A 22,854-nucleotide genomic window follows, 5' to 3' on the forward strand; every position below is an offset into this window, starting at 1 on the left:
CACCCCACAACACTTTCAGCTTTCGCCATGCAGTTTGATCCCAACCGTCCACTGTAGTCAACCATCACTGATTGACTGAATTCTGTCACATGATCTGCCCGCCCACTGTGCCAACATGGCGGCGCCCAAGTCCTAATCGGGGTAACGTGCACCGAGACTTGTTCGATTTTCCGTGTTTCGAGAGACGGTGAGAAGGGCCTGGGAGACGCGAGGAGGGATCCGGACCATGGGTGGACCCGCTCCAGAGCTTCCGACTTCTCAGGGACAATTCTCCAAAGATGGGGGGTGGTGTCAGTTTACCGAGGTCCCGGGGTCTCTTTAGTCCCTACTTTCCAATTGTGTAGGCCACCCGGCTCGGGAACGCATCTCTCTGATGCTTTGGCTATTCCCTTCTCTATCCTCCCAACCAGGATTGGCGGGCAGAGGCCCCCGCGGATGTCCCGTGCGAGGATCGTTCTGTGGCTAAGCCCGACTCTCCGCCCCGCCCTCAGTCTCTGTAGAGCCCGGTTTATGGAGGGGCAGAACCAAGGGCCGCCAGATGCAGCGGCCGTGGAGAATGGCACCAAGCCGGACGGAGAAGAGCGCCCACCTGGGTTTCAGGAGACGACGATCACCGAGGGGGCCGCCAGGATCGTCTTTCCAAGCGCCAACGAAGTTTTCTACAACCCAGTGCAAGAGTTCAACCGGGACCTGACGTGAGCAGGGGTCCGGGGTCAGCTTGGCAGAGGGCAGTGGGTCTGAGGATAGAGGGGTATGAGCTGACTCCCTGTCTCCCGCAGATGCGCTGTGATCACGGAATTTGCTCGTATTCAGCTTGCGGCCAAAGGAATCCAGAGTGAGTGAAGGTCCAGGCTCCTAATGTGCAGGGGTATCACACAGAGCTCTCTCGGTGCCCCACCCCTTCTGTCCCTGAGCTTCCAGAAAGGCTCCAGCCTTATAGCAGGTCCTGGGCTCAGCTCCTTAGCCTGTCTCCAGGGACGATTTTCTTCCCTGCATCTCTGTATACTGGAGTTCGTGCATGCTCAGTCGTGTCCAACTCTTTGCGACCCCATGGACTCTCCAGGCTCCTCTGTCCATGGGATTTCCCAGGCAAAAATACTGGAATAGGTTTCCATTTCCTTCTCCAGGGGATCTTCCCCACCCAGGGACTGAACCTTCATCCCTTGCATCTCCTGCACTGCATGTGGATTCTTTGCTGCTGAGCCCCCTGGGAAGCACATACTGAAGAATAGGGGGAGGTTTCTCAGAGGGCACTTTGATATCCCCTGACTTGTGTTTCTGGGTGGCTGCAGTCAAGGTGCCAGGTGAGAAGGATGTGCAAAAGGTGATCGTGGACTTGTCAGAGCCAAAGGAGGACAAGGCTGAACTGAAAGAAGGTGCAAACCTGGCCCTAGAAGACCAACCTCGAACAGCCGCCGTGGGGGAGATCTGTGAGGTGGGGCCTGAACATAGGAGGCAGCAACCCTGGAGTCTAGTGGGTGATGAAGGAAGGGAGGCTCCTGGAGGGGGAGGGCTAGAGGAGGTGGGCGGTGGGGGCTCCTTGGGGGGTGGGGGATCCAGCAGAGGATGGTGATGTGGATGTGAATGGGGCTCTGCTTACTCCAATAGGAAGGCCTGAGAGTGCTGGAAGGCCTAGCGGCCTCCGGCTTACGTTCCATACGCTTTGCTCGAGAGGTGCCTGGTCTCCGATCCGTGGTTGCCAATGACGCCTCTGCCCGAGCTGTGGATCTTATGTGCCGTAATGTGCAGCTCAACGAAGTGGCCCACCTGGTACAGCCCAGCCAGGCAGATGCCAGGTAGGTACTGGGCATAGAGTGCTGGCCACTGGAACAAATTCACCTGGGGTCACATCCTGGCTGTCATATTCTTGCTCTGTGACCTTGATAGAGTGGCTTTAGCCTCTCTGAGCCTGTTTCCTTGTCTGTAAAACAAGGACAGTAGTTTTATAGGGGTTGGTGTATTGATTATACTTATATAGTTTGTGCTCACAGGTGGACATAAGTACCATTATGGACTCCATTTCAGACTTAACTTCCTGCACTTTTAAAAAATATTTATTTATTTTTATTTATTTGTTTGGCTGCCCTGGGTCTTAGTTGCGGCACCCAGGATTCTGCATCTTCATTGCAGCATTCAAACTCTTAGTTGCAGCATGTGGAATCTAGTCCCCTGATCAGGGATGGAAACCGGGCCCCCTGCATTTGTGAACGTGGAGTCTTAGCCACTGGACCAGCAGTGAAGTCCCAACTTCTTGCACTTTTATTCAGTCAAGTGAACCAGTGTATATCCAGTGCCCGTCACCATTCTTACTGTCAGGACTGCATCGGTAAACAATACAGACAAAACCCCTGACCTTGTGGAGTTGACAATGCAGGGATCAGCAAACTACAGCCTGCCAGGCCCACAGCCTGTTTTTTTTGTTTGTTTGTTTTTCTTAATGGCCTGCTATCTAAGAATGTCTTTTACATTTTTAAAGGTTTAGAAAAAGAAGACTATGTGATGGACCACATGTGGCTCACAAAGCCTAAAATATTTACTACCTGACCCTTTCCAGAAAATAAATGAATTAAAAATGTTTGCTGGGGACTTCCCTGGCTGTCCAGTTGTTAAGACTCTGCTTCCACGGCAGGGGCTCAGATTCCATCCTTGGTTGGGGAACTAAGATCCCACATGCTTTTCTGACCATATTAGAATCTAACAGATGATGACAAATAAGTAAACTGTGTAGTGGTGAGAAGTGCTGGAGGCAGCGGGGAAATCCAGGGTATAAAGGATGGAGGAAGGAAGGGAGGGTTGCCATCACAAATAACTCGGTCAGTAGCATTTGCATTTTCTCACCTGCAGAGAACAACAATAGTTTCAAATCTGTGGAAGATTGTTGAATTAATACATCTATAATGGTGTCAGTTATATATGTGCTACAGGCTTCCCAGGTGGCTCAGGGGTAAAGAATCTGCTTGCCAATGCAGGAGACTTGGGTGCTATCCCTGGGTTGGGAAGAGGAAATGGCAACCCAGTCCGGTATTCTTGCCTGGAGAATCCCACGGACAGAGGAGCCTGGTGGGCTACACTCCATAGGGTCACTAGGAGTCGGATACAACTGAGCATGCACACACACATATATGTGCTACATCAGTATTGACTAGTTTTTTGCGTTTTTTGGCCACACCAAAGGGCAGGTGGGATCTTAGTTCCCTGACCAGGGATCAAACCCGTGGCCCCTGCAGTGAAAGCATGGAGTCCAAACCACTGGACCACCAGGGAAGTCTCAGTATTGGCTATTATTATTGCCATTGTTAGATGAATAGACAGATCCAAGGAGGAAAAGTTAATATAGTTAGCAAGTGGCTGAGCCGGGATCTGAACCCGGGCAGCTGGCCCCCGAGTCCAGGCCCAAACCATCACATGGCATGAGTGCGAGGCTGCGGAGGGGTCCCTGGGGCAGGGGCTGAGGATCTGCCCCCTTGCTCCCAGGATGCTGATGTACCAGCACCAGAAGGCGTCGGAGCGGTTTGACGTCATCGACCTCGACCCTTACGGCAGCCCCGCCTCTTTCCTGGACGCCGCGGTGCAGGCTGTGAGTGAAGGAGGTGAGGCCAGCCTGCTGCGGGGGTCCGTACGGTGTAGGGCTTGGGGCGTTACTGAGTCTTCACTGCTGCGTCCCTCCCCGCAGGGCTGCTGTGCGTCACCTGCACAGACATGGCGGTCCTGGCGGGGAACAGCGGGGAGACCTGCTACAGCAAGTACGGGGCCATGGCCCTCAAGAGCCGGGCCTGCCACGAGATGGTGAGAGGCCTCCTGGCCCGCCTCCTCGCCCCCCAGACCTTCCTCCAGGCAGCCAGAGCCAGATCCATCCCCAGATGTTGACCACAAATGTGTTCTTTTTAAAACTTATTCTTGGCTGTGTTGGGGTTTCACTGCTGCACGGGCTTTTCTCTGGTTGCAGCAAGCGGGCGGCTACTCCCTAGTTGGGGTGCACCGGCTTCTCTTACTGCGGAGCATGGGCTCTAGAGCATGTGGGCTCAGTAGTTATAGCTCCCAGGCTCTAGAGCACAGGCTCGCTAGTTGTGACGCACAGGTTTATTTGCTCTGAGGTATGTGGGATCTTCCTGAATTGGGGATGGAATCCATGTCTCTTGCCTTGGCAGTTGGATTCTTTACCACTGAGCCACCTGGGAGCATGTTACCTCTTTTATTATTATCATTTTTAAAAGTTATTTTTATTTGTGTATTTAGCTATGCCAGGTCCTAGTTGCTTAGCTGAGGCATGCGAACTCTTAGTTGCTGCATGTGGGATCTAGTTCTCCCACCAGGGATTGAACCCAAGCCCCCTGCACTGGGAACGTGGAGTCTTAGCCACTGGACCACCAGGGAAGTCCTAACACACGTTTTTTAACCAGCATAATTCCTGAGAGCATGGCTGCAAAATGGTCCTTTGGTTGGGGTTAGAGGGGAGGGTAGTAGTTTTGCCTAGGATAAGAGTGGGTGATTACATTCTTCTTTCTTTTTTTATATATATATTTATTTATTTGGCTGCACTGGTCTTAGTTTCGGCATGCGGGATCTGGTTCCTTGACCAGGGATCGAACCTGGTTCCCCCTGCATTGGGAGTGTGGAGTCTTAGCCATTGGCCCACCAGGGAAGTTCCACATTATTCTTTCTAGTATTCTCTATTTCAGCAACTGCAGTTTTTTTTCTGGCCGCGCCTTGTGGCTTGTAGGATCTTGTTTTCCCGTCTGGGGATTGAAACTTGGGCCACAGCAGTGAAAGCCCTAAACGTTAGACTACTGGGGAACTCCAGTGGTCTAGTGTTCTTTTTTAAAGGCAATTTTTCCAGTTTTGTCTTTGGCTCTGAGTTCAGGTCCTAGTTTTGCTGGTGGCTTTGGACAAGTGACTTCACCTTTTCTGGGCCTCCATTTTTGCATCTGTGAAATGGGCGTGCTGTTGGCCCAGATCCCATGGAGTTGCTGTGGAGATTCAAGAAAGCAAGGCTGGCTATGTCAGGGGGCTGGAAAAGGAGGGCTCTTGTCCTTGGTCTTTAGGAGCCCTCCTGTCAGGTCAGCCTGGGAAGTGCTACCTCCTTGCTGCGTCAGAGCCTCACTGCAGCCTTGGGCCCCATCAACCAGCACGGGGCACACAGGCAATGTTAACTGGAAGCCATTTGGTTAACGGGTCTGTGCTTCCTTTCCTTGGGCTTCCTGGGTGACTCAGTGGTAAAGAATCCACCTGCCATACAGGAGCCACAGGAGACTCGGGTTTGATCCTTGGGTCGGGAAGATCCCCTGGAGAAAGGCATGGCAACCCACTCCAATATTCTTGCCTGGAGAATCCCATGGACAGAGGAGCCTGGTGGGCTAGTCCATAGGGTCACAAAGAGTCAAGAATGACTGAAGCAACTTAGCAGGCAGGCACGCTTTCTTTCCTTAATTGTTCAGTGTCCCCAGTAGGGCCAGAAAGAGAGACTGGTGTGATTTTGCAGATGGGGAAGCTGAGGCTCTCCCTTGCCAAGGGTCGCTCAGTGCTGGGCTCAGAACCCTGCGAGCCGGTCCTGCCCGGTGTCCCTGTGAGCCGCTGGTGTGGCTCCGTGCAGGGGAGGCGGCGGCAGGGGCAGGGCTGACGGCTGGCACCCACCCCACCCCAGGCCCTGAGAACTGTCCTGCACAGCCTGGATCTCCGCGCCAACTGCTACCAGCGCTTTGTGGTGCCGCTGCTCAGCGTCAGCGCTGACTTCTACGTACGGGTTTTTGTGCGTGTCTTCACTGGCCAGGCCAAGGTCAAGGCCTCAGCCAGGTAGTCTGGGGCAAAGAGGGGTGATGGATGGAAAGAGGCAAGAGGGTCTTTCCCAGGGTTGGGGGGGGGGACATGGTCCTGCCTTGGGGAAATGGAGGGGGGCTCCCAAAGGGAACCCAGTCAGTTTGAGGGAGGAGCTGGGATGTGGTGACCATGCTAGGAACTGGCGGCTGCCCTTGTCCCCGACAGCAAGCAGGCGCTGGTGTTCCAGTGCGTGGGCTGCGGGGCCTTCCACCTGCAGCGCCTTGGCAAAGCATCGGCAGCCTCCGGTGGCCGGTGAGCAAGGGTGAGCTGGGGAGGAAGGGGAAGGGGACAACCCAGCCAAGGTTGCCACCCCTGCCTCCCAACCTTACCCCTCTTTGAGCAGGCTCAAGTTCTCTGCAGCCTGCGGTCCCCCCGTGGCCCCTGAGTGCGAGCACTGTGGGCAGCGGCACCAGGTGGGGCAAGGCGGGCCGGGGGGAGCTATGAAGGCGGAGGGCCTGGCAGTCTCGGTCCCTGCTCATCCGGCCCCTGTGTTCTCAGCTCGGTGGCCCCATGTGGGCAGAGCCCCTCCACGACCTGGAATTCGTGGGCCGCGTCCTCGAGGCCGTGAGCGCCAACCCGGGCCGCTTCCACACCGCAGAGCGGATCCGAGGAGTGCTGAGTGTCATCATGGAGGTGGGGGCCGGGGGCTGTGACCAGAACAGGGCCAGCCAGCCATCCTTGATGGGCCCCACCCTACCCCATGGCCCTGTTACAGGAGCTCCCGGACGTGCCTCTCTACTACACGCTGGACCAGCTGAGCAGCACCATCCACTGCAACACGCCCAGCCTCCTGCAGTTGCGGTGAGGCTTGGCCTGGGCTGGAGCCTGTGCCTGACCCGCTGGGTGCCCTTGGGCGAGTCGGGCCCCTCCTGGGCCACAGTCCCCTGGAAAGTAGAGATCAAACATAGTGCAGGCCTAGGGCATCTCACGCGCAAGGGCTTAGACCAGTTCTTAGAAGCCACAAGCCCTGGCCAGGGGGGATGTTAGGATCTTGCTGTCAGGATGGCTGGCATAGGCAGGCAGTGTAGTCACTGGTAGCCTTGCGAGTCCCTTAAATTAGGCTCACACCCCCACACATCAGTCAGCACTGAACTTCGGGGTCCAGCCCTCCCCCTCACCATCCCTCCTGGTCCCCAGGTCGGCCCTTCTCCATGCTGGCTTCCGAGTCTCCCTCTCCCACGCCTGTAAGAATGCCGTGAAGACGGACGCCCCCTCCTCGGCCCTCTGGGACATCATGCGGTGCTGGGTGAGGCCCAGCCTGACCAGGTGGGATCGCGGAGGCAGGGGATGGTCAGTGCCAGTGCCCTGACCTCTCACCTTTGTCTCCCAGGAGAAGGAGTGTCCAGTGAAACGGGAGCGCCTGTCAGAGAGCAGCCCGGCCTTCCGCATTCTCAGCGTAGAGCCCAGGTACGGGCACGGTTCCAGCTGCCTACAGGCTCGGGGAGTAGATAACCCAGACACTTCCCCTCACAGACACATGCTCATTTCTCAAGTGAGATCTGGAGTCCATCCACTCTCTCCACCCGCTTCTGTCCTCTCACTCTCTGGCCGCAGTTCTGCTCATCTGGACCAATGCAGTCCCCGTCCCCCGGTCCCCCAGCTCCTACCCCTCATGAGCTTGTTCCCCGGACAGCAGCCAGAGGGCACCTGTGACTGCAAGTCAGGTCCTGGCCCTCCTCTCTGCAGAACCCTCTGTGGCTCCCACCTGACCCAGTGGGAACACAGTTCTGTCTGCAGGCACTATGCTGTCTTCCCACCCCTTCCCTGCTCTCATTTGCCCCCCGACCCCCGCTCCTCCACACTAGCCTCCTCGTTCAGACTTGGCAGGCACAGCCTCTGCACGGCTCTTCTGCCTGGAGTGCTGGCCTTAGGCCCCCCCACGCTCTTCCCAGACTTTCTTCCTGTGTCCCTGCCGCCCTGTTCTCACGGCACTCCTTCCCAGACTCCCTATTGCTCTACCCTGCTCTCTTTCCCCCAGAACCCTTATCTTATGTCCTCACATGATATAATTTGCTAGTTTCTTTCCTTCTTTTTTATTTTTGGCTGTGTGGGGTCTTCATTGCTGTGCACAGTGGGTGGGGGCTACTCCCTAGTTGTGGTGCTCGGGCTGCTTATTGTGGTAGCCTTTCCTGTTGCGGCTCTAGGCGCACAGGCTTCAGCAGTTGAAGCATGTGGGATCAGTAGTTGTAGCACACGGGCTTAGTTGCTTCACGGCATGTGGGATCTTCCTGGACCGGGGATTGAACCTGTGTCCCTTGCATTGGTAGGCAAATTCTTAACCGCTAGAGCACCAAGGAAGCCCAGTTGTCTGATTTCTGACTTGCCTCCTTGCTCGTCTGTCTTAGGTATTAGAATGTCAGCTTTACTGGCAGCAGATCTGAGGCCCACTGTAGGCACTCGATAAATGTTTATTAAATATATGATAGAAGCCCTACTCCTGCGAGCTGCACCGAGGTGGGCAGGCAGCCTAGGTGGTATGTGCCCAGCCGCCTGGCAGATGCCTTTCAGCCCCCACTCCCATTTCCCTAGGCTGCAGGCCAACTTCACCATCCGGGACGATGCCAACCCCAGCTCCCGCCAGCGAGGACTCAAGCGCTTCCAGGCCAACCCTGAGGCCAACTGGGGTCCCCGGCCCCGTGCTCGGCCAGGGTGAGCGAGAGTGGGGTGAGTGAAGGTGGGGCTTAGCTGGGGGGAGTGGGCACAAAGGCCGATGGAGCCTCCCCTCGTTTCCCTACACAGAGGCAAGGCAGCAGGAGAATCTGTGGAAGAGAGACGTAGGCTGCTCCAAAATAAGCGAAAGGAGCTGGTGGAGGACCCAGCTGAGCGGGCTGCTTGGCTCAAGACATTTCCCTGCAAGAGGTTCAAGGAGGTGAGGTGCCCCCACCCCCAGCTGAAGCACCCATGGGTTCTCCTCCCAGCCACAGGACTGGGCCAATGGGCTGGCAGGGCTGGGGGAGCTGGGACCAGACAAGTGGGTGGGAGTGAGCTCCCTATCCAGGGAAGGAACCCAGTGGAGGCTGCTGAGCTCCGGAACGGGGTTCATTCACACCCATTGTATTCCTACCAGGGCACCTGTCAACAGGGGGACCAGTGCCGCTACTCACATAGTGCCCCCTCACCCAAGGCCACTGCTGAAGCCACCCCCACTGACTGTCCAGAGGCCCCCAGTCAGAACCCCGCTGAGCCTGCGGCTGCTACTGGGCCAGGCATAGAGTGAGCTAATAAAGACCTTTTCACTTTCCCCCGACTGCCATTTGTCTGAATGGGGAGGCTGCCGTGGTTTCTCTGTCCATCTGCCTAAGGGGTTCTGTTCATCTCTTTAGCTCCTTGTCTAAGGTCTGTTTCTCTGCCCATTTTTTTTATTGATTTTATTTAGTTTAACTATTTTATTTATTTATTTGGCTGCACTGGGTCTTAGTTGTGGCACATGGGGTCTTTTGCTGCGGCATGCAAGATCTAGCTCCTTGGCCAGGGGTCTCACACTGGGGCCCCCTGCACTGGGAGCGCGGAGCCTTAGCCTCCGGACCACAGGGAGGTCCCTCTGTCCGTCTGCTTTAACCCCCTTGGTGAGCTCTGTGCATCTGGTGTGTTGGTCCATCCTGATGCGGTGCCGTCAGTGTTTCTGACTGGAGTCTTCTGTCTGTATTAGGGAGGTGGACAGTTAATGGTTGCCTGCAAGGCGCTTTTGTTTGTTTAGTCCATAAGTCCGGTCCAACTCTTTTGCAACCCCTCAGACTGTAGCCCACCAGGCTCCTCTGTCCATGGGATTCTCCAGGCAAGAATACTGGAGTGGGTTGCCAGTTCCTTCTCTAGGGGGTCTTCCTGACTCAGGGATGGAACCTGCATCTCCTGCACTGCAGGTGGCTTCTATACCCCTGAGCCAATGAGTTGCTGGCGCCTGCGATTCCCAAGGTGGCCACGGGGCGGCAGCCGTGCGCTCACGCCCGCGGGGGCCTTTACCCTCTTCCCCTTCTTCCCATCCTCCCAGCGTGGGCGCGCCCCCAGTACTCAGACCTGTCCTCTAGGCACTGCGCCCGCAGCGCCCCAGTGTCTCCTCCTCCCCGCCGCCTGGTTTCTCTGGCCCAGCTGCCCCTGAGGGCCCCAGTGGCGGAAACCGGACCGGAACCAGGCGCCTCCTGCATCCGCTCCAGACCAGGTGCTTCCTGCCCTGCAGCCCCTTGGGTTTGCACACTGAGGCACCCGGCAGCCTGTGGCAACCCTTTCCCCGCCAGAGCCGGGGAGGGTGGCAGCATTAACGAGAGGACTGGGGCAGAATCCCCACCCTGCCACGTGGTAGCTTTGGGACCATTCAGGCACCCCTTACTGGCATCATATCATATCTGTACAAAGAACCTAAACCTAATTCCAGAGCCCATCTAGTAGGCTTCCCAGAGTTAACTCAAACATTCAAAACTGTATTCTGGCTTCCCTGGACAGTAGGATGGTTGTTTGTGGGGTTCTGGGTTTCACTTGATTCCTGAGTGTGAGCATGCTCGGTGACTCAGTCGAGTCTGACTCTGCCACCCCATGGACTTGCAGCCTTCCAGGCTCCTCTGTCCATGGGATTTCCCAGGCAAGAATGCTGGAGTGGGTTGCTGTTTCCTTCTCCAGAGGATCTTCCTGACCAGGGATTGAACCTGTGTCTCCTGCACTGGCAGGGGCCTGCCTGGGCACTCCTGCAGTCACACGGGGCAAAGCATGACTGACCCAGGTGGGAGCCTGCCAGGGGTGGGAGCAGGGCCGTCCCTGCTTTAGTTGTACCCAGCTCCACCCCCTGCCTGAGCTCCAGCAGGACCTTGAGCTTTATCACCATTCCAAGATGTTGACCCAATGCCTCTTTATCATTGTCCACCCTGAACTGGCCCACGCTGGGAGAAAGGCCGGGGACGTCTGAGCCGGGGCCATGTGATCCTGTGGGGTGAGGCCCCGGATGGTGGGGGCCTGGTGGGTGCACCTATTCGAAGGTTCGGCCACTGGCACTGGCCGCACCTCCCCCAGCTGTGGTATTTTTCTCTCACCCTCCTGGACCTGGCATGGCGGTGTGGAGGGTGCACCAGGGGCCCAAGACACTGGCCCAGGCTGGACACCCAGGGCCAGGCTGTCAACACTGCCTGCAGTCAGTGCCCCACTCCAGGGTGGGGTTGGCAGAAGAGCGAGGAGGCACTCTTGTAGAAAGAGGAACCGGGCAGGCTGAGGAGGAGAAGGGGGCCCCTGGGTCACGAGGCCCCAGCAGGGCCGGAAAGGACTCTCCACCCCCATCAGCACGGGACAAGGGGTATTCAAAGCTGGAGGACAGACCCAAGTAACATAGGGACTGCTGCGTTTCCGCCTCAGTTTCCCCTCTGCATGCAACCGGGCACCTCACTCCCAAGGGTGTGTGCTGGAGCAGGGATCCTGCAGCGCCTGGGGGACAGAAGGTGAGGCTTTGAGGGTGACAGGCGGTCCTGCCTGTGCCGGCGGGAGGCGGGGCCGGGAGGCCCGCGCTCGGGGGATCCCCGCCCGCCGGGTTTCCTCCGGGGTCAGCCCGGCTCCTTATCAGGCGCGGCCAGGCAGCCAGGCCCTTATCTGCACTGGCCCAGCATCCTCCAGCCTCTGCGCCAGGGGTGAGAGGGAGGAAACCCGGCCGCCAGAGGCGGGGAGAGGGTGGGCGGCCTGGAGCTGCTCACTTTCCCTGGAGGGACCTGCCCTGTTGCCGCCGCTGCTTCTGCCGCGGTGGCCCTTGGGAGCCAAGGAAGAGGGGCGGCTGACTACCAGGGCCACAGAGCACAGAGGCTGCAGCAGGGGGCTGGTATCTCGCCTGAACCTGGAACCGCATCCTAGCCCTGGAGGACAGAGTCAGGGCCATCTGCAGGCAGCCGCAGCAGTGCTGGGGTAAGAGTGGAGTGGGCCCGAAAAGGGGGGATCCCAGACCCACCTGCATTCATTCATCTGGTGGGCCCACTAAGTAAGAGGCCAAGCAGCTTCCCAGGGTCTAGCTAGGGAAGACAGGGCAGAGGAGCTAGCAATCCCTGACGTTGGTGGGACATGCCAGGCCGTGAGGCCAGGAGTGAGCAGGGATGTGGAAGCAGGGTGCAAAGGGGTGGTTACTGATTGTGGGTAGCGTGGGTGGGAGGATGCCAGAGCCAGAGAGAGGACTTGTGCATGACTGTGTGCTGGGGAGTAGGGTTAACATCCAGAGTCATAGTGTCAGCAGTGGAGTCATGGGGTTTGTAAGGGGGAGATTTGGGGGGAGGGGGTCACTGGAGTGATTATGGAGGACTTTCAGGGTCTGACATGGAGACAATGAGAAGAGCCTCAGGGTCATAGCTGAGGGCCCCATGGTCAGCCTGGGGGCAGTGGTAAGTGAAGGTCAGTCAGCCATGGAGAGTTTGCAAGGTCCATGGTGTCAATGAAGGGTCTTGGATCTGAGGGTTACGGGGGCATCCTGTGGTGAAAGGGTCTGTCATGGGTTCCCTGCCTTGCGCCTCCCTCCAGGCTCTAGGCCAGAGGGGGTTCTGGAAGAAGGGAAATTTTCTCAAGGGCTCCACAACTAAGGCCTCATGGGTCACAGACAGCTCAGAAGCATCACTGCTGAGCTCACTGCTGCCCTGCACCTCAGTGGGCACCCCCTTGTCCTTGTGCCAGACCCCCTCCTGTGTCCTGGGAGTTTCTGGGCCCACTTCCCGTCTGCCTTTGCCCGTTGGACTGCCACCCACCCCACCCCACCCCAGTCTCCCTCCAGGTGAGGGCTTGCTCTGTTGAGCTAAGGGTTGGGGGTGGCATCTGCCACCTCCCGCCCCACTGGCTTCATTCCTCCCACAGGTGAGCACCCCCTCGGGGTCCATGTGCCCGCCCGAGGCCCAGGCGGAGGTGGGCCCCACCATGACTGAGAAGGCCAAGATGGTGTGTGCTCCCAGCCTGGTGCCTGCCCCGCCCCCAAAGCCTGCCTCGCCTGGACCCCCAAAGGTGGAGGAGGTGGGCCACGGAGGCTCCTCCTCACCACCCAGGCTGCCCCCTGGAGTGCCAGTGATCAGCCTGGGCCACACCAGACCCCCAGGGGCAGCCATGGCCACCACAGAACTCAGCACCCTCCGTCCCCCACTGCTGCAACTCTCTACCCTGGGAACTGCCCCACCCACCCTGGCCCTGCATTACCACCCTCACCCATTCCTCAACAGGTCAGTGGGGGACTGGGGCCTGGGGGGAAGCCAGGGGCAGGGTCGTTACCCACAAGGCATTAGTGACCCACGACCCCTTACAGCCTCTACATTGGGCCAGCAGGACCTTTCAGCATCTTCCCTAGCAGCCGGCTAAAGCGGAGACCAAGCCACTGTGAGCTGGAGCTGGCTGAGGGTGAGTATGGGTTTATGTCCGCCCAACCGTCTCTCCTGGGGCCCACGTCTGCCCTACAACCTTCCATTGGGAAAACACTGGGAAAAGTGATGCCACTGCACACAGACACACACACGGGCTCGGTACTCAGGTTACATTCATGTAGCAAAACCACAGACCCACAGCCAGTTCTTCACAGCCCCCGTCACCCAACAAGCCACAACGATTCGTGGCGAAACAGCACAGCATGGGGACTCTGCTCACATGCACAGCCACCAGGCAAGGTCCACCCCAAGAGACAGCCACACAAGACAGCCACAGGACCACAGCCACACAGGAGGCAGACACACAGCCACAGCCCCCCGAGGTCCATGGCCACACAGGAATTAGCCACACAACCACAACCACAAGGCAGTGAGCACACACCACAGCCATGTGGATACACAGGAGGTCACACGGCCACCTGAGAAAGAGCAGGACCAGTCACGATGCAAGAAACTCTTAGACTCAGGAGCACATGCAGCCACACAGGGGGACCACACAGAATGAGAATCACAAGGACAGCTCCCCAGCCACATTCCCTAGGGAACTGCAGCCACTGACATAAAGGAGTGGACAGAAGTACAGGAGGCTTGGGTGATCTGCAACTTGGGCCTGTGATAGGCCCTGTCTAGGCAGCTTGGGGGCTTCCCTCCTAGCTCAGTGGGTAAAGAATCTGCCTGCAATTTAGGAAACCCGGGTTTGATCCCTCTGTCGGGAAGATCCCCTGGAGAAGGAAACGGCGATCCACTCCAGTATTCTTGCCTGGAGAATCCTATGGACAGAGGAGCCTGGCGGGCTACAGTCAGTGGGGTCGCAAGAGTAGGACACGACTGAGCGACTAAACCACCACCACCACCAGGAAGCTTGGGGGTAGGGGGTGCGGGGGTTGCTAACTGAGCTACACGTGGATCCTACACGTGAATCCCTTGGATGGAGAAAACCTCAGTCCACTGCCAGTGTTGAAGTCTCCCCCAAGAGGGTGTTGGGAGCCTCAAGTAAGGGTAGGTGGGGGTGCCTGCCTCTCTTGGGCCATGGCGCCAATCCTGTCACTCCTGTCCTCAGGGCATCAGCCTCAGAAGGTGGCCCGGCGTGTGTTCACCAACAGTCGGGAGCGCTGGCGGCAGCAGAATGTGAACGGCGCTTTCGCTGAGCTCAGGAAGCTGCTGCCAACGCACCCGCCCGACCGGAAGCTGAGCAAGAACGAGGTGCTCCGCCTGGCTATGAAATACATTGGCTTCCTGGTGCGGCTGCTGCGCGACCAGGCTGCGGCTCTGGCGGCAGGCTCCGCCCCTCCAGGGCCCCGTAAGCGGCCGGCGCACCGAGGCCTGGACGACGGCGGTGTCCGTCGCGGGCCGTGTCGCAGGGCCGAAGTAGTGGCGCACCCCCAGCCCGCGCCTTCCAGTGGCCCCGACAGCAGCCGCGGCGGGGCGGGCCGACCCATCAAGACAGAACAAGCGGCTGTGAGCCCAGAGGTGCGATGACCTCCACGGTGTCGCCTCCGAGCCGAAGGGCACTGGGAAGTCAGCTCAGGGCCATCTAGGAAGGGGCGGACGACGTGCTCGCAGGGCCTGATCTGGACCGAATTCCCCCGAAGAAGGACCAGTGAGGAGTCCCCTACAGGGGAAAGGGCCCCCGCGGACCCGAAGGATGACCGTCGTCGCCCCCCGGGGCTTGAAGACCCTTTTATCGCCCACGGCCCGCTGAAAGTGGCCTTGTCCGCGTACCCCTTCCGCGGGGTGAGGTCCGGGAACCAACACATCTGAGCGGCCATAGGACCCAAAGGGGGCCTAATTTTTCCGAGCTGGGGGTCACCGAGGGAGTTGAGAAGGGGCCCTAGAACACGCTTCTTTCTCACTGGCGCCCCCTCCCGGAGACTGAGAGATCCGCACTCCTCGACGGTGGCTGTGGCCGGCCTGGCTCGAGGCTGTGAGGCGCGGAATTCACGCGGCGACCGCATCCCACCGACCCCGAACCTGTCCCGCACGATTGCGTTAGCGAAGGCTCAGGCGCTCTTGCTTTTGTTTTTCTTTATTTCTTTATTTCACATACACATTAGCCATTCAATGGAGAAGCCGGAGAGAGTCAGGCAAAGATGGTATAACAGAAGCGCAGTGACGGGGGCGGGGGGGGGGGGGGCGGGGCGGAGAGGGAACGTACGGGCTGGCTGCCTACTTGCATTCCGCTAGGACACTGAAAACCCAGAAAACAAAACAGACAGTAAACTACCCTTGTTTCTTATGTATCTCAGTGCAGAGACGGGGGTGGAGGGCAGAGAGAGGGGGAGACCAGGCTGAAGGAAGAGGAGCGGAGGGACGGGGACGCTAAGGGGGAAGCACACCAAATCCATTAGTACTATATATAGAGATACTCGTATATACTGCGTTTCTTAGCCTAAGAAGAAACTTGTTTGACGGGACGGGCGGCCTTTGCGGTCCGCGATGCTGGTGCTGGTCGGGCGCACGGATCTCCCGGGCCGAAGCGGGGCTGGCCCAGGCTGGCTGGCGGGGGGACGGGGGGGGCGCCCCAAGGGTGGGTGGGGGGAGCAGAGGCGGGGCTGGGGTGCCCCTCGGGCTCTCGATTGGGGGACGAAAATTCTCGTGACTTTATTGCTCCTTTATTTTTCTCTCGTGTGTGGGGGAGGGTCCGTTCAGCACGGTCGGGGTGGGGAGGTGGTGGGTCGTCTGAGCCACCCGGCCCCTCTGGGACCCAGAGCGCGGCGTCCGCTCCGCCAGCACGGGGGTGAGAACAAGGCACTAGGTCGGCCGGCCAGCGCGGGGGCGGGTGTGTAAGGCAGTCGACGGGGGTTGGTTGCAGGGTGGGTAGGATGGGGCTGTGTGCGGGGCCGTGTGCGTGCGTGCGTGCGTGCGCGGGCCTGGGCGAATCGACCTGTCAGCTTGGCTGGTCCTATCCTGGAGCGTCGAGCCTTCCCCGTGCTCCCCGGAGGGTGACGGTGGTGGGGGGCGGGGGTGGAAGGAGTGATGTCGAGTCGCGGGCGCCGGGGAAGGGGTAGGGTGGGGTGGGGAAGAAACTACCAACTTGCCGAGCGCGCTCCTGATAATGCTGGTGAGGGTCAAGTTGGCGTCTGGCTCAAAAAGGACGCTTTGGGGACCTCTGAGGGAGGGAGGGGACCTTTGTTCGTTGGCATTGACCTCTGCGGGGGAGGGGCTGGGGACCCGCCGCCGCGCCCCCGGGCCCGGACCGTGGATCGGGCGAGGAGGGGGCGCTGGGCCCCAGGGAAGGGACGCCCGGGGAGACCCGCGGCCAGAGCAGCCCGCCGCCGGGCGCACGCCGCTGTCCCGTTCCGTTAAACTCAACAAAGAAGGGATATGCGTGTTCCTAACAAGTGCAGAATATTTAATTGATTCATAAACTTATGTATAATAGTTTGTGGGTTTTTTAAAACGTACTTTATAATGTAAGAAGCACCAGGGTTTTTATGTTGAATTATCTTTAAAATAATTTTCTCTCGTCCTTTTCCTTTTTGATCTTGTGTTGATTTTTAATGTCGAGGTTTTTTTTTTAATTCTAAAATGAACGTTTCCTTCAGCCCTCCCACCGAAACCGAGAACGAACGACGAAGCAAATAAAAACCCCAGATCATCCTCGTCAACGCAGGAAAACGACTTAAAAAAAAAAAAAACCTGAAAACGAACAAAAAAAAAAAAAAAAAAAGGAAAAAACACTCAGCTTTCGTTATCCCCGCGCAGGGCGGGGCAGGCCCGGTTCTTTTAGCGTCCCCAGAGCCGCGAGGACATTACAACAAAAATAGAATTTTTTTTCTTTATCTCTTAACATACAAAGATAGGAAAACTCTCTGATGCATTGCACTTGGTTCAATGAAAAAAAAAAAAGTTCATTCCCCCCATATATATTTTTGTGGGTTTTTTTTTTCTCTTCTAACACGTCCCCACATCTCCTGTCGCCCTCGTCTGCCCCTCACAACGACACTTAGGAAAGGAGCGGCCCCCTACCCCCGTGCCCACCCGGGCAGCCCTATAGGGCGCGCTCCCGCCCCGGCCCAGCTGGCCTGCAGCTTCCGACCTCGCCTGGGCGGGCGCCCCGCAGACCCCCTGCCCCCGAGAGCCCACCGCGCCCGCCGCCCCGATTGTCTTCGAGGGAAGGGGCGCGTGCGGCCGGGCAGGGGGACGGGGTCCCTTCTGCTCCCCTCTCAGCTCTGACCCTGTTTAGCCAACCAAACTGAAAAATCATTGCACTTTGACCGCGCGTCACGCCCGGCCCACCCGGCCCCCCACCACCCCCCGCCCTACTCCCCACGACCCCCAGGCTCCCGCGGGTTCCCCCGTCCCCTGCTTCTCAGACCCGGTCCTCCCCGAGGGCTGCACGCGGATTGGGGAGGGGCTTCGCTCGACTTCCAACAAAAGCCACCCCTGGGGCCAGCCACCTCCTAGATTCCAGCGGGGGAGGAGGCGGCCGCTCGCTGGCCCCTTTGGCCCCAGGTGAGGGCCCTCCGCTCCTCCCCAACCTCCTCCCTCCCCTCCTTCCCTCCCTTCGCTTGGGGCCACAGCCTCACCAACTAGATTCACAATAAATAAAGCCCAAAACCCACCCCTATGTGGTGCAATGTTGGGTTGCTTGACTTTCAGAGGATCCTGACCTGTGCTTTGTGTTTTCAGACAGTTAAGGAGAGAGAAAGAGAGGCACAAGGACTCCAGAAAGGGGCGCAGGAGGGAGAGGCGGGGAGGAGGGAGTAAGGCACAGAAAGACAAGCCAGCGGGGCCAAGTCACACCCTGGAGGGGGGCTGGGCGTGCTCTTGCTCCCATCCCTCCCAGGGGGGGCTTCTGAAGACCCTCTGGACATGCCCCCAACCATCCCTTGGAGGAGGAGGGGGCTGCGGTGGGGAGGAGGGGGGGGAAAGAGCTACTTCTTGCGGTGTGTTATCAAATTGTTCCCAAGTTGCTCAAATGGAGGGGTTACCAATTGCAACAGCAAAGACCGAAACAATGAATGCCCCACCCCTAAATAAAGAGTAAAGACATTACAGCTGAAATCCAGAGAGAAGTGGCCATGGGGGTGGTGTGGCGAGGGGGGGGGGTAGGGCAGAGAAAGCTCCAAAACACTTTTTGAAAAAGGACGACACCCAACACCCTTCAAAGGAACTGAAAGTCGGCGAGCAGGACGCCTACCTAGCGCAGGTGGAGGTTTAGCCGACGGCAGCGGCGGCGGCTGCCTCACTCTCGCTCGACTCCAGGGTCCCCTTTCTGCTCCACTCTCCGGCCCCGCCGCGGCAGGGCTGTCTGCGCGAGGGGCAGGGGCGGGGACCGGTGGGGCAGAGCGCGGGCACCTGCATGCGGGGCCGGGGTGTGGGCGCCACCGGGGGCCCAGCTCCCCTCACTCGTGGCCGGTCCGGACGACGACCTCCTGGCCTGCCTCGGGAGGGAGAGGAGAGGGCACCTGTCCCGGGCTGGGAGGGGCCGTCTGGAAGAGCATTCCGATTTTTTTTCCTATGGACTGTACAGAGGGGTTTGGGACCTGGGGAACTGGCCCTGCAGCTCGGGGTGGGGTGGCAGAACACCCTCCTTTCTGGAAGCATGAAACTGACTCCAGAAGATGCCCCCTTCCGAGCCAGGGTGGGGGAGGGGTGGACTTCTAGCCCGAGGAAGGGGCGGTGGGATCTCAAGGCTACCCTGCCTCACCCAGTCCAGGCGAAGAAGCCGGAGGCGAAGTCGGGGGAGGGAGGGAGAGGGTGGAGTCTGCAGGGGAGAGCCCTCGGGGTCTGCACCCCATCATCTTTACAAGCTGGTCCTCTGAGCTCCCAAGTAAAGCTCCGGCTGGAGTCAAGGGTGGGGTTCCCCTGGGAAGGGTGAGGGTAGGGGACAGGCCCCTTCAGAATTGTGCTGGTTGCTTTGTTTGGGGATTTTGCTTCTTCCCCAGAAGGCCGGGACGGGATGTGGGGGGAGGAAGGCAGTTCTGCATCCTTTCTTTCTGTCCTCTACTTGACAGAGTCCGTTTTGCATGTTTCTTTCTGCTTGGCTGCTGGCGCACAGCTCCACCGAGACCTCTTCCGAGGCTCTCTGAGAACTGAGCTGCTTCTGGGGGCCTGCAGGGGTCCCCGGGCTGGAGGAGAGAAGGGCTGAGTGGCTGACGACGTCTAATTTTTGCTTTTCGGTGGGGCTGGGCTGGGCTGGGGGATTTTTTTTTCCACGTCTCAAAATTTCTTCTCCCCCCGTTTGAGGAACCTCTTCTTTTCATTTTGTCATTTCTTTTGTTGATCTTATCAGAGGAACCAGGACTGAAATAGGACAAACAAAAAAAGAGGTGATATTGAGATGAGCAGGGGTCGGTGCCTTCTTGCCCTTACCTGGTCCTGGGACTCCAGGTTGGTGCCTGAAGCCCCAGGGGCGTTCCAGCTCCATCCGAGTCAAGGACACCAACACCTCCCGCAAGGGTCCCTCCTATGGGAATCCTGTTCCCCCAAGAGACCCGCCTCCAGTGTTGGAGTCCAGCTGGCCTTCCTGTGGGCACAGTGCCCAGCGGGTGGGACCCCCATGGCTGGCGCTGGCACGGGCACAGACCTGGGATCTGGCCATGTTTCCAATTGTTAGGTTTTTGTGTAGGTCCTGGAGCAGGGGAGGAGGATGCCAGGCTGCAGCTTTTGTCCCCAGAGGGGTTTGGGGAGTGGGGTGGGGGAAGCCCAGCTTCTTGCTGAGTTTTCTTTCTGTCTCTTTGGATTAAGAGCAGGAATTCCCATCTGTATACCTCAGCTAAGGTCCCACAGGCTGAAAGGCTGGGGAGGGCTGGGTACCACATGACTTTTGTCCCTCACAGTGCTAGGCCCAGGGGAAGGGGTCAGTTGCCCAGTGGGCACCACGCCCTGGGGAACAACCTGAGGCTCCTGCAGTGGGCAGCAGCTTCCCTCAGGATGCCAGCAGGGGGCGCCGCCTTTCCATAAATGCAGCCAGGGTGGGCCCCCGGGACTGGGCTGCCTGGCAGTGCCCTGCACAAAAGGCTCTGGCCCCACCTTAGAGCCAGAGGGATGGGGGGGGGGGGGGGTGGCGACTCCTCTACGGTCTACAGTGCCTGGTGGTACCCTTGGGGCAAAATTGAAGGAGTCCTTGAAAATGCACCCTGGGGTCTCTCGCAGGCGCTGCGCCACAGACTCAGGCCAGCAGGGGCCAAGCACAGCCAACTGCAGGGCGTGCGGCTCGGATGCCTCCCACCCCAACTCCAGCCCTGCACAGAGGCCGGTGGGGGGAAGGTGGCTGTCCTGCCCAAGGCCACACAGCCCACACGGCCGGGCACGCAATGCAGGGGCGGCTTCCAGTCCATGCCCCTCACTGCTTAGGTGTGGCGCGTTCCCAGGGAGGCAGGGTCTGTGGTGGCCAGGACACCTTGCCAAGGCTGCAGCCCAGGCTGCCACACTGGGGTGAGGGCCTAGGGTGGCTAGGTCAGCCAAATTTTCAAAAGAAGCTGAAAGTCCAGACAATTTCATGTGAAATTTCCATTATTTAAAAGACGTGTTTCAGTCACACAGATTATGGCCTCCTGGTCAGGCTTTGGTTTGGAACTGCAGGCCATCATCCACTGTGAGATGGAGACTTCAAGTTTTTAGAGTTAGAAAGGGCCTTGATTCTATGAGTGAATGGATGTTTACTAGACATGTTCTGGTAGTCATTTCCTGATGTATGTGAGTCAAATTGTTATGTTGTATACCTTAAACTTATACAAGACTATCTGTCAATTATATCTCAGTAAAACTGGAAAAAAGAAGAAAGGGTGGGCCTCGGAGATCATCTAAAACTTTCTGGGACGATGGAAATATTCTCTAGTTGTGTTGTCTAATGCAGTAGCCACTAGCAACACATGGCTTCTGAGCACTTGAAATGCGTCTGGTGTGCCCGAGGGTCTAAATTTTTCTCTAGTTATTTAAACAGCCATATGTGGCCAGTGGCCACCACACTAGACAGTGCAGATGGGGAGCACTTGGCAACGTGGGGGTTTGCAGTTGCCACGGTGACTGGGGGCACTGCTACCATTTACGGGGCAGGTAAAGACACCACCCTTCCTGCCATGCGTGGACAGCATGCACAGAGGAGCCCTGCCCTCCTGTGGGGGAGCCCCTGGAGCCCCTACCCAGAATCCAACCCCATCAACTGATTTCAGGCCAAAGGGAGGCACAGAGGGGCCTGTTAAGGTGTGGGCAGAAGCCAGGACTGAGGCCTTCCTAGAGCAGCTGGGGGAGGGAGGCTGCAGCAGCAGGCTTCTGGCCCGAGGAAGAGGGGAGCTTCCCGGGTGAGCCCCTGGTCCCTGCAGGCTCAGGTGTTAAGTGGGACGCCAAGGGGGGACTACACTGGCACCCTTACACCACCTTCCTGCCTATAAGCCCACCTCTCCCCCTTCCTGAGAGGGAGGAGGCTGGGGCACCGGGGCAGGGAGGGCCTGTTTGGCCCCTTTGCCCGTGGCAGGCCAGACCAAGGCCCCGGGCTGGCCCCTGTGGGGGTCTCCTGAGCTGCATGGCGGCAGTGGGGGATGGGGGGGACAACCATCAGTGCTCAGGGGAGAAAGACTCCAGTTCCGGTTCCAGGCCTAGAGTTAGGGACAAAAACGACTCCAGTGGGACTCCTTGGTGCTGCCCTGTGGGTCCCAGGAATGGGAGGTCTGCTGCCAAGCCCGGAGTGGCTTTTTCTGCTCACCCCTCCCTGTTTCCTGAGCCAGGTCCAAAATTGATTAAAACTAAGTAAAAAGCGCTGCCCAGGGAATGACAAAATTGCTAAAATTCTCTTTTCTTCCCTCATTCTATTGTTCTCTCTCCATCTGGTGCTCCAGAGATCGGCTAAAGTCACTGGTTACTGTGGAAACCACCCCCCACTGTACCCCCTGCACCCGCTGCAGCAGCCTGCCTGCCCCCAGGCCTGAGGGCTCCCTGATCAGCTTGTCCGACTCCTCTGGCCCCCCAACCCCCCTTCCCAGACACACCTGCCTGCTCAGGGCCCTGGGCCCCAAGGCTCCGTGTAGGAACCAGGGGAAGAAAAAATGTTTCCCAAACATGCCTCAGATTCTGAGTTGGCCCCACTATCCAACCAAAGTGAGCGGAGAAAGTGAAGCAGGGAGAGCATGTGGAGGCGGAAATGGGGTGAACGGGGAGGGAGGGCTCATGGCAGTGGTCCCCGAGAGTGAGCAAGCACGAACATACTATACGCAGAGCTGCAGGGCGGACAGCAGGAGGAGGGAGGGTGGGCAGGCGGGCACGCTGGAGCCCTGCCGCCTGGTGCCAGCCCCGAGCCGGGAGGGGAGGCCCGCCTGCTGCCCCTTCCTCTGGCACCCCCTCCTGCCCTCTACCAGCAGGGTTCTCGCAGCCTCCCTGGCACAGAGCGGAGGGGGCTGGCTCCAGCCCCTGCTCGAAGCCATTGTTTTTCTTCTCAACACCCCCAAGTTCAAGTTCATCTGGGTGTTACATCATGTCTGGTTGCTCCTGGAAACCAGACGGGTCAGACGTGACTCTGGGGAAAGGGGGTGGGAAGCTGAAGGGGGCTGAAGTTCTCCTCCCCTCCCCTCCTTGCCACTAGGGAGCTCTGAAGTTTGAAGTCTAACAAAGTTTTTGGCTTTTTTTTTTTTTAGGGAGGGAAAGGAAAAGGGGAAAAAAACAAAACCTTAAACCACACACACAAAACTTCCATCCACCAACTTTCTTTGGACCTGGGCCTCAGAGCAGAGAGAGAGCGGGAGCT

General features: G+C 58.3%; 3 protein-coding genes across 12 annotated transcripts in view; 2 read left to right on the forward strand and 1 right to left on the reverse strand.

Annotated features, from left to right (window-relative positions):
- The first annotated feature begins 74 nt into the window (after window positions 1-74).
- On the forward strand, window positions 75-9,055 carry TRMT1 (tRNA methyltransferase 1). 2 transcript variants are annotated; one of them, XM_020887079.2, is made up of 17 exons: window positions 75-187; window positions 411-695; window positions 780-835; window positions 1,293-1,435; window positions 1,609-1,796; window positions 3,475-3,590; window positions 3,674-3,786; window positions 5,642-5,790; window positions 5,980-6,066; window positions 6,158-6,227; window positions 6,313-6,447; window positions 6,530-6,615; window positions 6,952-7,060; window positions 7,145-7,221; window positions 8,344-8,463; window positions 8,554-8,683; window positions 8,882-9,055. In XM_020887079.2, the coding sequence occupies exons 1-17, from the start codon at window positions 90-92 to the stop codon at window positions 9,029-9,031; spliced, it is 2,112 nt and encodes a 703-aa protein (XP_020742738.2). In that variant the 5' UTR covers window positions 75-89; the 3' UTR covers window positions 9,032-9,055. The 2 variants fall into 2 exon arrangements, with proteins under 2 accessions (XP_020742738.2, XP_020742739.2); XM_020887080.2 differs by having other exon boundaries at window positions 492-695.
- A 2,030-nt stretch (window positions 9,056-11,085) lies between these two features.
- On the forward strand, window positions 11,086-16,642 carry LYL1 (LYL1 basic helix-loop-helix family member). 2 transcript variants are annotated; one of them, XM_070463292.1, is made up of 4 exons: window positions 11,086-11,231; window positions 12,616-12,971; window positions 13,055-13,146; window positions 14,230-16,642. In XM_070463292.1, the coding sequence occupies exons 2-4, from the start codon at window positions 12,637-12,639 to the stop codon at window positions 14,646-14,648; spliced, it is 846 nt and encodes a 281-aa protein (XP_070319393.1). In that variant the 5' UTR covers window positions 11,086-11,231; window positions 12,616-12,636; the 3' UTR covers window positions 14,649-16,642. The 2 variants fall into 2 exon arrangements, with proteins under 2 accessions (XP_070319393.1, XP_020742740.2); XM_020887081.2 differs by having other exon boundaries at window positions 11,087-11,685.
- The window catches only part of NFIX (nuclear factor I X), a 97,627-nt gene continuing 89,952 nt past the window's right edge, over window positions 15,180-22,854 (reverse strand). For all 8 annotated transcript variants that reach the window (XM_070463267.1, XM_070463271.1, XM_070463257.1 and 5 more), the window contains one exon: window positions 15,180-19,418. In XM_070463267.1, the coding sequence (XP_070319368.1) occupies window positions 19,404-19,418 (15 nt within the window). In that variant the 3' untranslated portion in view covers window positions 15,180-19,403. The remainder of the gene's footprint in view (window positions 19,419-22,854) is intronic.

The sequence above is a fragment of the Odocoileus virginianus genome, chromosome 3 (genome assembly GCF_023699985.2).
Source record: "Odocoileus virginianus isolate 20LAN1187 ecotype Illinois chromosome 3, Ovbor_1.2, whole genome shotgun sequence".
Lineage (NCBI taxonomy): Eukaryota > Metazoa > Chordata > Mammalia > Artiodactyla > Cervidae > Odocoileus > Odocoileus virginianus.